We start from the raw sequence: 14,693 nt of genomic DNA, 5'->3' as shown, positions 1-14,693 counted from the left end.
ATACTTGTCATATTGAAAATGTGATTAGTTTAATTGTAAATTAGACAATGAGACAGTACAGTAATAACAGGCCATGCGACAGATACCATAACACAGGGAGACGCACTGCAAACATTTGTGTCAACGGATAACGACCTTGTGATGCGGGCAGTGGGGATGGTGTGGGGGGGGGGGGGGGGGGAGGGGGGATGCGGTCATATAGAATTCTGTAGAAGATGGGTGAAGGTGTACATCCACTTCCCAGAAAAAGTAAGACGTAATAAATATGCGAAGTTCATGAAATATTCCGTCAGTTCTTGGAGAATCACAGACGTATTAATAATACAAAGTGTTAATATTCCACAATAATATTTATTTAATGTTTCGTTATGAACCGGCTTTCGGCTTCTTCGGCCATCGTCAAATAACTGCAAACTAAACAGATAGTCCACAAAACTTTAGCGAGAATTCGTAGTTGTACAAAGACTATTGAACAATGATATGTGAGATTTTATGACTATATCGATGCAAACCACGAGCATAATGTAATACCTGAAGAGACTCTGAACAAATATATATTATATAATTGTATATTCAAATGTTAAAACTATATGAACGTACAAACCAAATATATTGTACCACGAAGAACTGGCACACGCCACTATGTCTTAGTCTGTCATATGTAGAAACTACTGATGTGAAGAACAGGCTGAAGAAAAGGAGAGTGGGGAGAGAAAGAAGTCTATGGAACGTGGAACAGTTGTAACAAGCTTAATATCTGATGGCTACAGAAATAATAACTGGCTGCTGCTACTTTAGTAAGGGTGAGTAATGGAACAACGTTTATTCATTAAGGACATTGTCAGGGTTTTTTTTAATGGCCAGAACTTCCTGTAATGTTTGTTTTCTGCGTTTAGTTATTTTATGGGGAACATTACATTTCACATCATGTGAATGACGTTTATTCAGAGCATGTTCAGTAAGGACGGCCATTAATAAACACCGATCAAAGAATCCTGACCTGGTCCTTAGTTACTAAACGCAGCTCCATTATTCACCGTCACTAAGTAGCAGCAGCCAGTTATTGCTTCTCTAACCATCAGTTAACGAGTTTGTTATAACTGTTCTACACGCACATTCCACAGCGTCTTTCTTCACCCCCCCCCTCCCCCCACCGTCCTCTTTTTTGGCCTGTTAATCACATTTACCAGTTTGTCCATGTGACACAGTAGCCTGTGCCATTACTCGCTTGTGCAATATATTTGGCTTATACATTCATATAATTTTAATATTTAAATTCACAGTTACATAAGATTCTTTTTCAGAGTTTCCTTAGGTGTTTCATTATGCTTGTGTTTTGTATGTACGAATCCGAAAGCTGGTGCATAACGAGCTAGTACAGTACAAAATAACAGTTCTGGAAAAAAATTATCCAACAGAGGTGTTGTTCACGCTTAGGCCGTCTGTTATGCGAGAATAGGAGACAGACATCACAACACGTGGCCCCATTTGACGTCTAGGGGCTCAGCCTACATATGGCTTGTCGACGCGTCTCAATTACGGCTTGTTGACTTTAATTAATGCGCCGACTACTTAGTTCGCTTATTTGCAAAACTAACGACATTTGTCTTTCAAGAAAATCTTTCATCATTTAACTGTATGCAGCGAAAAGCCATTGATTAAAGATGAACATTTTGATTGTTCTGTGGATCTCCCACATTAGCACAGCTCATAACCACAGTGATGTTGCCAACCCTCACCCAACCTCAAGTTTTTAATGCAATACAGTGAGAAAGTAGCATCGTAAAATTATTATGAGTGCCATAGAACTGCACATATTATTAGAATCATCTAAGCCAGACTAAAAAAAGGTAATCTCAAGGTGTGCTTGTTTGTAATGCGGAGCGACTGGTCCATCAGCTCCAAAGAGTCGTCTGAACCCTGGCTGCCAGTTTTGTGTGCATCTCAGCTATCATTGGAACAGGGAAACCATCCAGGCTCGACAGATAAAGGAAATGGCCGTGTGGTTGAGCATGGAATTTCTGAAGTCAACACGCGATCTAGTGTCTTCTGCATGCAACACTCCATACGATCAACTCCCAGATAGCTGCAGCAAGAGCACAGCGTAATAGGTTTGTAGTCCTTACTCCATTTCATTTGTATCGCGCACGATATCGACAAAAGCGCCAAGCATAGGACCCAGCCAGTCCTATCGACGAGACTACCCAGGGCGATCACAGCAAAGACGTTTTACGAACGAATGTGGAAACTGGTGAAGCTAATTCCGTGCTATCGACCAGCAACGAACAGGCATGGTGATTCCACGTTAGTACAACTCATAACCTCTTTTATAAAAAAGTTGACTGGGAGCCGTTTGTTAAAACAGCCTTTTCTCTTTTTTTGTTTTTGCTCATAACACTGCTCCGCGATGATGGGGCTCTTTTTATTGGTTTTATGACATAGCAAGTGTGTAGTTTCAATTACTGGATATAAGGTCTGTCTGTCAGCCAAACAACTGCATTTTCATAATCCCCAAACGTATTCTTTATTCTGTTAACATATTTTAAGTAATAATTATTCTAGCGGACATTAGGCCTGAAAGCAGTTTTTGTCTGTTGTTGTCACTATCTTAATTTTTGTACATTATTGGGTACTATAGGACCCTCTGTACGTTATTGGAAATTGGTAACTTGGCATACGTAATTAAAAGATATTATCCTTAGTTTGGTTGCTGAATGAACATACCGCTTCATTTTCAAACGCAACGTTATTGTGCGAAAATATTTCTCGACTGTATTACTTACAGGTAGCTTTTGAAAATCGTTTTTCATTTGTTGTTGAAACTTACGCACATATACCACACATATATTTTGGATCTTCGCTCGCAAGTAACACTTTTTCACTTTACAAAAGACAGTGTTAACATGTCTACAGCCTGTCGAGGTTTACTTCTTTTCATTTCAGTTTGGCGCCAAAAAATGGCTCTAAGCACTATGTGACTTAACATCTGAGGTCATCAGTCCCCTAGCCTTAGAACTAATTAAACCTAACTAAGCTAAGGACACCACACACACCCATACCCGAGGCAGGATTCGAACCTGCGACCGAAGCAGCAGCGCTGTTCTGGACTGAAGCGCCTAGTACCGCTCGGTCACAGCGGCCGGCTCAGTTTCGCGCCAAATTTGCCCCTAGTTTATTAGCGTTCTCCACTGTCCCTCTCTCTTTCCTTGTGTATCTGTGAGTCCGTGTGTATGTGTGTGTGTGTGTGTGTGTGTGTGTGTGTGTGTAAACATTTCCTTTAGTGTGTTAAGTGCTTTGCCATCGCATATTGCAGTGAAGCCATTTGTAGCATGTTTTCCATCAGTTAATGTCTATTGTATGTGGAAATTTTCTTCCGCTGTAAGTTATTAGTATAGGCGGAGTTTGGGCTTCACGGTTTTTAAATCTGTTTCTATTTCAGTTTTGTGGTGGGCATGGCATGTTAAGAGGTCAGCAAATGTCGTACCCTCATGTTACTTTTTATAGCTCTAGGGTGTTCTGAACATACTGCATATTTGCTCTATCTATACTGTTTGACAGGAGCTGCGTTCATACGCACCTGACGTGTTGACAAGGGGCATTCAATAGGTAACGCAACTCATGGTGCATCAAATGGTTCAAATGGCTCTGAGCACTATGGGACTCAACTGCTGTGGTCATTAGTCCCCTACAACTTAGAACTACTTAAACCTAACTAACCTAAGGACATCACACACATCCATGCCCGAGGCAGGATTCGAACCTGCGACCGTAGCAGTCGCACGGTTGCGGACTGCGCGCCTAGAACCGCGAGACCACCGCGACCGGCCATGGCGCATCGATCAACTCTGTATTGTGTTACACTCAGGAAATTGAGGAACTAACTTCAATGTGTCCGTCGCCAGAAAAATGTAAACGAACTTTTGAATGACAACACAAGGCCTTACAAAAGTCTGAGCACCCCAGAGAAACCCATGAAACCTCATTAGACTATTCTTCATCATCCACCCTACAGCTTGCATCTCGCACCTTCCAACCTTCATCTCTTTGGTTCGATTTAGGAGGCATTGGCTCCGACGTCGACCAGTAGAGCGGCAGCATGTAGACATACAGACCCTTCCAGTAAGGTTACGTGAGGCCGTAGCACTGATTGGAGATTATGTTGAAATACAGGATTTTGTAGCCAGAAGAGCGGGGAGTAATATAGTGTGGTGGAATCCAGAGTAAAACCAACGTGCTTTCAGAAAAAAAGTTCCATTATTTACTGAACACCCTTCGTATTGATGGGCGTTCCTTGTCTTCTAAGTATTTTCTGTGTTACATTATCTCTTCTGTGTACTATCTGAAGTTCCTTAAAAAAAAAAAAAAAGATTTTTTTGAAAAAAGGAAAATATTTTGTACTATGAGATTTTTTAATATGTGAGTATGTGCCATTTTGTTTCGTGAATGGGTCCTTGTTTGTTATGTCTTGTGTGTGGTTATTGTGTGTGTGTCATGTTCTCTGTGTTGTTGTACATGATCTTGTGTATAAGTGGTGAATTCATTCCTTGCCCAGTTACATATTATTTTGTTAATTTCCTTAGTGTATTCAGCGCCTGTGTGCAGCTCTGTTTGTTTATGGTTGCTCTGTTTAATCTGTGGAGATCACTTGTTTGTATTTCTTCAAGTGGTTTGACTGACTGTGACTGGTGCAGCTGTTTTATGTGTGATAATGATTTATCACTCAGGAATGCCATTGGCAGAGTACATCCCAGGACATTGTTCTTTTGGTTGTTCATGGAAATGATGGCTGAGATCCCACTAATTTGTGATCTCATTGAGAGTCCTCCATGTTGTGAACATAATTCTTTGTTGAACACAAAGTAATTTTGTGCTGTTATGGTCCTGTGTGTGGTTACTATTCAATGTGTGGGTGTTTAGTATGTTACCTTGTTCTTTTAGTTCTAGTGTAATGATGTTCATTGTTTCATCTACTGGAATGCAAGTATACTTTAATGTGACTTCAAGTGGTATAGGCTTACTGTGTCTCCAACGTCTATATTCTTCATCCTGTTAGTTAATACATCTGTATTTTCCATGCCACTATTGTTTTCAAAAGGGTCTATTTTTTGTAGTAATGTGTGTGCAGGGCTAGATGATGTGATGCAAAATTTCTGAACTTAATGACTGCTCTTAAAGGAATATGTTTCGTGTACACTTTTGATATGAAATGTAGAATGGGTGCCTTTTGATGCCCCAGTGTCTTTCTTCCTGTCTGGCATCTAGTGAATGTATTTTTAAGGTTTTTCAGACTTTGTTGAACGTTACTATTGTTACTTGCTGTTAAATTCAGTGTTTATCTTCGTGATGTTGCTCTTCATAAAATCTAGTGTTTTGTCTATGCACTCCTTTTCTTCCATGATAACCGTCTTATTGCCTTGTCTCCTTTGTTGGTATAGCATTGTGTTAGGATTGTTGAACCTCCTCGGCTGTGAATTCTTCTGATATTCTATTACTGTAGATCATAGTGGATCTGTGTATTTCCATCATCTGTGTTATTTCTACAGCTGCTAATTTTTTCGTGAAGTTTGCATAAAAAATTTATGTGTGGAGTCCTTTTTTCAATATAATGTGTTCAGTGTCATTTATAAGGTCTTCCTGGGTTTTGCATGGCATGTGTGTGTTAATGCTGTGTGTTGACGTTTTACCTTGTATACACTTTCATTATTTTGTGATACTACTGCCAAGTTGATGAGTCTGTTTTGCAAATTATATGTTTCACTTGATGTTTCTCTGCAGTGTTTTTTTATGCTGTTTATCATTGTGTTGAATTTTTACTTTGGTTCTCCTGCTTTTCTTTCATTATCTGTTGTATGTGTGCCTTTTCTCTTTCTGTTATTTTCTTAAAGTGAGCCGATATTACGGAAGATGTAGATGTGGTATGTAATGTTCAGTGTTGAGCGACTGCTTTTTAGCATGTGGTTCCAACTTTTTTGTTTTAACTGCATCAGTTCCTACTTCCTTTCTACTTTTCTCGCTGGAGATTACATGCTTTTTAAAGACAGTTTTGCAGTCTAAAATTACGCTATGAGCTAGACAATTTCCATCAAAATTTATGTTGAAGATTATCATCTATAAATTTATGAAGTGTATTTGTTGTAGAGCTTGCTGCCTAATGCCTGGCTGGGTGATGGCTAGGTGATGAAGTATCGATCATTTGGTTCTGCAGCTCTTCCAGGTACTGTGTCTACTGGTTGCTCATTACAAGGTGTACCTGTTACCCAAACACCTGTTTCTTCGTAGAAACTCAAACATGTATGAGCACTTTTGTGCCATCACCAATGGGTACTCTTTATTCAGTTCTTTAAAATGTAAATTGGATCTAAGTAATATTTATTCTGACAGAAACTAGGCCCACACACAAGTTTCGTGTACGTTGTTGGATACCGATGGCTTGTCATCTGCAATTAAACGAAGTTACTGTGAATATGGTTTGTGAGTTAACAAATCACTATCTCTAAATGCAAAAGTATTTAGATTTGATACTGAAAATCCCCTCTATAAAAATCTACATGGATTCTTCAACAGAGTATCAATGCCATGTTCCTTGGATTTAGAAAAGTATTTGATAGAGTTCCACACTGTTGTTTAGCGATAAAATACGAGGTTACCCAGTATAGGACACAGTTAGTGGCTGGATTCTGAATTCCTTGCAGACAGAACTCAACCCGCCATTCATAGCAGAACAGAACCCACAGATGTACCAGTAATTTCAGGAGTATCTCACATGAGTCAAGTAGGGACATTACTGTTATTGATCTGTTGGATAATATCATATGCTCCATGAGGCTTTTCATGTATAAAATGTGGTCTATAGCTGCCACTCCAGAGAAGGCTCCGATCAAAAAGAGAAAATCTGTGTGGTAAAATATGTGTGCCACCATGACCCAGTTATCTTTCAACTTTAGTCCAGAAACCTCATTCTCCTCAAATACTGTTTTGAGGGTAGTCAGTAGGGGTTTAAGTGGTAGCAGCACGTGTTGTTTAGTCTTCCTGCCCAATTAATGGGTCTGAGTAACTTTCTGAGTAAGAGTCAGTGGCGCAAGGGTTCTTATTAGTAAATTTGATATTATAACTACTGAACTTTGTGTGTGTGATCAAAACGATGTTATCATCCTTGTATAAGGAAGTTCACTAGCACAATAATGCAGAATGCTATCCAAAGGCCACGCGTTAACGTTCCATTCCTGCTTGGTGAAACAGTATTGCTAACGAAATCCCACGCTATATGTTGTTTGGAGCATGTGGACGATGGCATTTGATGCCGTTTTTTACATCACATGAAGAAAATAAGCATTTACAGCTCTGCAAAAAAAAAAAAAAAAAAAAAAAAAAACATTATCATCATCATCTGCATTCATAGATTAGGTTTAAGGAAATTGTTCTGACTACAGCGTCTTATCACCATAGCTTCCTGGGGCAACCTGCATTCCTTTTTTGGGTATATATTGCAAAATTTTTTAGTACATCTATCTTGTTCAAGTAAGTCTATATACTGCTTAAGTATATTTGTATGTCTCATTTTCTTCTGTTATTTCAAATATTTTAAGCTCATTTATAAAATCTTCGTTTCTTATTCTGTAGTTTAGTTTTAATTCTTTAACTGTTCTGAAGAATTTCATTTCTGCCATCGCAGTTCAGTTTATATCTTCATTGTTTGCTATCCAATTTGCTGATTGGTAAAGCAGCACTGGAGAAGATAGTGTTTTATAGAATTTCAGTGATGTTTCTTTGGTTGTCTTTTTGCTTAATTTTGTTTTTATTGTTTCGCAAATACCCTGACATTTTATTGTTTTATTCTTTATTTTAATAAAAAGATATGTCACAGCCGAAAATGACCACTTTTCTCAATAATTTGCTTTTCTGCTCCTATTTTTGAGTGCACCTCTTGTTACCCTCAGAAAACATTAAATTTGTCTTTTTTTATAGGTATTTTAAATTATAATTTTGGTCTGTTAGCTTTAATTTTTAAATATTTCCTTGTTATTCTTCATCCAAAGTGGTTGTCATAGTTTTTCATCAGCATACATAAATCTTTTTACATAATGTTCTTATCTCATTTTAAGTCTCTGTTGTTTTGTATACCCTCATTCCGTTTTTAATCGTATATATTTGAATAATTTTATAGAAGGATGCAATCTTAATTAATTCTGTTGTTTATTTATACCATTCTTTCTTATTTTCTTCCTTCCTTTTATTAAAACTTTAGTTTTATTGTATAAGCTTCTTATCAGGTTTCACAGAAGCCCATTTTCTTGTAATAATGGCAGAAGTTTTACCTTGTTTAATCAGTCAAACGCCTTGACAGAGTCATATAAAAGCAGTGTGTGTCTCATTATTAAATTATCTTCTTTTATTAATCAATACCTATAAAGTACATATTATCCATTGTTGGTTGTCGAAATCTAAATCCACTCTGGTCTTTAGTTGACTCCTATGGCGTTGGTAACAGCCTTAGAAATAAAATTTTTGTACTAACTTTATGTCCAGCTGTTTAAACACTTATTTTTCAATAATTAATACAGTCTTTTCGATCTCCTCTCTTAAAATTTGATTCCTGGCGGCTATTCAATAGAGTTCCAGTATTCTAGCTTTCATCCAGCATTAATTTAAGAAATGTAAATGCTTAGATTAGTGGGAGTTCTGCAGTATTTTAATATCTCAGTGTCAGTATCGTTTACACAAACTGCAATTCTTCAATTCAGTACATTTACGCCTTTCCTATGTCATATATTTCTCCCAGTTCCATTAAGTTTTGATCATAGCACATTTTTTGTAATGTTCTTCCCATTTTTCTACGTTGATTGTTTCAATGTTTAATACATCTTTTTCTTTTCTGTTTAAATATTTAATTGTTTTATAACTAATTTCTTTTTGTTCATGAAAGTCATTTTCAAGATTATTTACACCCATTTCCCAACATCATCTGTGTGCTCTCTTTTAAAAACTGCTCTGTATTGGTTATATTCTGCTCTTAATTCTGGCAGTATTTTGTATGTGTTTTAGAAATACTTCCTTTTTCTCCCTTGTTACTTTTTCTGACTGTTCATTCCATTTTCTTAATACATTCTTGTTGTATCTTTTAAATGCTGTTCCCAGGCACTACAAGCTGTCTCCTAAGCAGTATTACTCATTGTCTGTCAATCTCCATTAATAGCATCAGTGATTGGTTTTATTAGCAATTGTTCATTTAGTCTCTTTTCGTATGATGTTTATACACTTTTATCATGTGTTAAGTGTATTTGGCCTGCCATTTCTTTACTTCTGTAAGTGTTGTTACTCCTTCTCCATCTTATTAAAATTACTGAAGGACATGTTGCTTCCTCAATATATGCTTTTATTTGTTGACAGTGAGAATACTTTTTTGGTAAGTCACACGTAATCAAATAATGACATTTGATCTCCAATGTACAGTGTATTCATGGAGCTATCGATTTTCTAAACATTTTTTGGCAATTTTGCAATTATTAAACTAGTGAATTGTCTGTATTCTTGTCGATTTTCATTTAAAGTATTGTCCCCTTGGGTGCCAATTTAGTTATAGATCGTCCCCTAATCTTGTGTTTAAATCTGATATTAATATTATAAGCAATTTTATTTTGCTTATCTACTTCGATTCACAAATAGAATGCAATTCCAATGTTTTCTGTTCCTTTCCTTTTTCTATATATATATATTACTACTACTGTCGTGTAGCCACTGTTGTACTTCAATCTTATAGTCATCATAAGTTCATTAATAAAGGTATATTGGTCTATTTTATGTGCCTATATTTTTTCCAAGATGGCCACTCCCACTTGAGCTCTGGTTTTCTCCGGAATTTCACTGTAAAACATCATCATATCATTAATCATCTTTCATTATTTTAACTCTTTCTTCGTTTCTGTTGCAGCTAGTATATCTATGTCCTTGTCTTCCATTTCTTTAAGTAATTCAGTTTCTTCGTTGTCGAGTCTACTGACATTGTAAGTTGCTGTATTTAAGCTGTCCTGATTCCATATTTTTTTCTTCCTTTACATTTGCGTGTCGTGGGTGACGTAACACTTACTCGGCGGGGTATTTATCTACTGAAGATTGTAAGTGGTTAATTTTTTTCTTTTTGCAAGTAGAGTTTACCGACCTCGAGATACACCTCTATTCTGGGGGACAAGTAATTATAATTTCTGGTATTCTTCCCCTTGAGAAGCTACCTTAATTGCAGCTGACGAACTTAACCTATCCATTGTAGGCCAATTTTGCTTCCACTCAAGTCTTCTTATCCAGAAAGCTAGCGAACTGTACTTCCCTGGGAAGGACATCTGGATCACTGAATACTGTGCCTACTTACCAGGACAAAGGAGGATGCAATAATAAATAAATAACTTAAATATGATTTGTTTGTTTGAAGTATGGAAGCATAATTGAGAATTAGAATATTGTGTTGACAGAGTACGACGCCAGTGAAGACCCATGCGCCTACAACCACCGTGGCCCAGGCAATTTCACCCAACAGGAAGTGATTACGTTCGCGGATTTCCTGCTGAGTTTCGGCGACGAATTGCTCTTCTATGCCAATTTCCACGCTTACTCTCAAGTGCTCATATTCCCATATGGGGTTCCGAACGTGACTGCGGACAATTACGACGAGCTGGTGGGTATATCATTCATTTATGTGATCTTTGTAATTATACAAACAATTTATTCATTAAGGCTTACTACGTGAAACTTTCAAATGGCTAGGCTTTTTTCCTCAGGCCATTCGTTTTGAGAAAAATATTTTTAAACTTTGAGACAACTCTCTCTAGTAGAGAAAAAATGGATACATTGCCATCTAGCTATCCTGATTCAGGTATCCCACGGGTTTCGTAAATCCGTGCTTGTAACTTAGTGAGTGTTCCACCTTTTATAATCTTGATTTCGAGGCATTTTTAGATACATTAACCATCTTTAACCGTACATGTGTTGAGACTTCTACACAATGACGCTCTTTAGCATTAGTATCTTGGAACACACCTTTTAGGAAACAGCATTATAGTGTTTTAATATTGCAAGAAACCTACCAACACGGGAGGAAACACTCTGTTCTGCTAGAACGACTATGATACAAAAAATCGAATCAACCACTCAACTCGAAACTATTAACCGATGATAAGAAACCACTGAATAAAATATCACAATCTTATGTATATGACGAATGGATGGGACTGTCAGAGATTCTTGAATACCATGAGCAGGAACAGAGTGAGGTAGCATTAACATTTATTGACTGGACTCCCGAGTCGTTCTTTTGAAATTGCGTTTCGTATGTGGAGTTCAATTTTTCTCGTTTTTCCGTCTATATCTCTTTATCTCATAAGAAACTACGTGTGATGTGCTGCTTTGCAGTGCATATTATTGAATCAGATGAAACTGGATTAGGAAAAAGTGAAGTGTAGTAAAGATAAAAATAATTAAGGTGGAAGTGCCATTACATCTGTAACATTCGCAGCAGTAACAAAACATTGGATAAATATGTAAGTGCTGTGACTTGCCAAAGCACCAATGAAAGGGAAGAAAGTGCACAAATCAAATGGAGTCTACTAGCAACGTTGAATTACCAGCAAGTTGCAAAGGAGTGATACCCGAATGAAATATAGAAAAATGTGAAGAAATTTGAAACCGTTGCCTAAAGGACACGCTGGTAGTATACAGAAAGAAATCTCCCAAATGTGTGAATATGATAGAACTACGAACTAGCGTCACAGAAAATATGAGATAATCTATTGTGGTGTAATAGATTGTCCAATGCTGTGGACATGGAATACTGAAAGATTTAAGCTGAAAGAAAGCTGCAGATTTGGATTAAATATAGGCTGTGATCAGGGGATCCTCCATGAGAAAGGCTGTGTTTACTTATTTATTCAATTTTTACTCAAATGTTAATCTGTATCGGCAAACAGAGACCATATAATATGTTATTCATAAAATATTTTGACAAAGAGAAAGCCAGAGTAATGAAAATTCGAACCATCGAAAGCTGCACAGAAAATAGCACTGAAGATAACAACAATAAAATACACTCCTGGAAATTGAAATAAGAACACCGTGAATTCATTGTCCCAGGAAGGGGAAACTTTATTGACACATTCCTGGGGTCAGATACATCACATGATCACACTGACAGAACCACAGGCACATAGACACAGGCAACAGAGCATGCACAATGTCGGCACTAGTACAGTGTATATCCACATTTCGCAGCAATGCAGGCTGCTTTTCTCCCATGGAGACGATCGTAGAGATGCTGGATGTAGTCCTATGGAACGGCTTGCCATGCCATTTCCACCTGGCGCCTCAGTTGGACCAGCGTTCGTGCTGGACGTGCAGACCGCGTGAGACGACGCTTCGTCCAGTCCCAAACATGCTCAATGTGGGACAGATCCGGAGATCTTGCTGGCCAGGGTAGTTGACTTACACGTTCTAGAGCACGTTGGGTGGCACGGGATACATGCGAACGTGCATTGTCCTGTTGGAATAGCAAGTTCCCTTGCCGGTCTAGGAATGGTAGAACGATGGGTTCGATGACGGTTTGGATGTACCGTGCACTATTCAGTGTCCCCTCGACGATCACCAAAGGTGTACGGCCAGTGTAGGAGATCGCTCCCCACACCATGATGCCAGGTGTTGGCGCTGTGTGCCTCGGTCGTATGCAATCCTGATTGTGGCGCTCACCTGCACGGCGCCAAACACGCGTACGACCATCATTGGCACCAAGGCAGAAGAGACTCTCATCGCTGAAGACGACACGTCTCCATTCGTCCCTCCATTCACGCCTGTCGCGACACCACTGGAGGCGGGCTGCACGATGTTGGGGCGTGATCGGAAGACGGCCTAACGGTGTGCGGGACCGCAGCCCAGCGGTCCGGTCCCAGGTCGACGGGCACGTGCACCTTCCGCCGACCACTGGCGACAACATCGATGTACTGTGGAGACCTCACGCCCCACGTGTTGAGCAATTCTGCGGTACGTCCACCCGGCCTCCCGCATGCCCACTATACGCCCTCGCTCAAAGTCCTTTAACTGCACATACGGTTCACGTCCACGCTGTCGCGGCATGCTACCAGTGTTAAAGACGGCGATGGAGCTCCGTATGCCACGGCAAACTGGCTGACACAGACGCTGGCGGTGCACAAATGCTGCGCAGCTAGCGCCATTCGACGGCCAACACCGCGGTTCCTGGTGTGTCCGCTGTGCCGTGCGTGTGATCATTGCTTGTACAGCCCTCTCGCAGTGTCCGGAGCTAGTATGGTGGGTCTGACACACCGGTGTCAATGTGTTCTTTTTTCCATTTCCAGGAGTGTATATGGAATTAGAATTCACATTTTTTTCAATATTTTGTGAAAGTGTAGGAGAACAAAAACCAGAATTGTGCCCTGTTTCTCGCGAAAATATAATTTCCTATAAAATTCAGTTTCAGACATGAATATGTTTCTATGATGTTTGTGTAGTCAGTAAAAACAGAGCGTTAGAGTATCTAAAATGGCTGAAGACACATTATAAACGCAGCTCACTTTTAACCACTTTAAAGTACCATGTGTTCTCTTTTGTTCAAATGAGATTCAAATATCTGAATTCCTTACCCCTAATTTCAGTATATCCTGATTTGTTTATATCTTGATTACATAGGTAAAAGCAATTATGAAAGCACAGGGAGGGGGGGGGATGACAACCATAATTGGCAGTTGTTGATCAACATCATCCACTATTTCATGCAAGCAACGTATATTGCCTAGTCAGTTAAGGAGCTACGCATAAAATCAAACTGAGAATCTCTCGGTGAATTGTGCTCAAGCAAGTAGGCGGTATTAGTACCCTCAACAATGAATATTTAAATCTCTCAGAGAAAATATCTGACCTAAGACTTATTTTGCGCAGGTATGAAAGAGGCAGAAATAGTAATTTTTTGTTGTTGTGAGCTACTCTAGATATTTATCGATTGTGTTGTAAAACCTAATGAAATTCGCATTTTGTTTTACACGATATTCTGATGCCTGTATATATACTGTTCACTTGATGGGATCTGGTCCGGTTTGCTACTTTTCCATTGTGAGTGTACGAGTTCTGTCTAAAAAGTATCCGAGCTTTGATTTTCCTGCTCAAAATAGAGATGATAGCGTTGCACCACCGTACACATTAAAGGAAGAGAACTTTAGGCACAAGCGTGAATTTTGTCCACGCCTTCCAGCGCGTCAGTCGCTGCTTGTCGGTCGCTGAGTGAGGTGCTACACAACGAGTTCGTCGGATTACCGATTCTCTCAAGAGGACCGGAAGTGTTGAGCAAAGATATTGTATCACATTTTGTCATAAGCTTGGTGATTCTCAAATCGAAACAATTCGTAATATTCAGTAGGTGTTTGGAGAAGATGTGATGCGTCTAACACAAATTAAGGAGTGGTTCAATCGACTCAAAAATGGTTGCACATCAGCGGAGAGTGATCGGAATTCTGGCAGGCCCTAAACTGCTCAGAGTGAAGCTGCTGTTGAGATGGTGCAAAATTTGGTGATGACAGATCGTCGTTTGACCATGTGGGAGATTTCCTAAGAGGTTGGAATGAGTAAAGATTCTGCACATGTAATTTTACGTGATGATTTGAACAAGCACCGAGTGGCTACGAAATTCGTGCCCAAGTTGTTGTCAC

The 14,693-nt window shown here is 39.0% G+C and overlaps 1 protein-coding gene across 2 annotated transcripts in view; it reads left to right on the top strand.

Moving 5' to 3' along the window:
* Positions 1–14,693, top strand: part of LOC126354488 (zinc carboxypeptidase-like) — a 77,241-nt gene that overhangs the window by 54,002 nt on the left and 8,546 nt on the right. For both annotated transcript variants that reach the window (XM_050004207.1, XM_050004209.1), the window contains exon 8: positions 10,464–10,666. In XM_050004207.1, coding sequence (XP_049860164.1) covers positions 10,464–10,666 — 203 coding nt within the window. The remainder of the gene's footprint in view (positions 1–10,463; positions 10,667–14,693) is intronic.

Source organism: Schistocerca gregaria, chromosome 3 (assembly GCF_023897955.1).
Source record: "Schistocerca gregaria isolate iqSchGreg1 chromosome 3, iqSchGreg1.2, whole genome shotgun sequence".
In the NCBI taxonomy this organism is placed as follows: domain Eukaryota; kingdom Metazoa; phylum Arthropoda; class Insecta; order Orthoptera; family Acrididae; genus Schistocerca; species Schistocerca gregaria.
The sequence above is the reverse complement of the archived record's forward strand: the minus strand, read 5'-3'. Positions and strand labels throughout refer to the sequence as shown.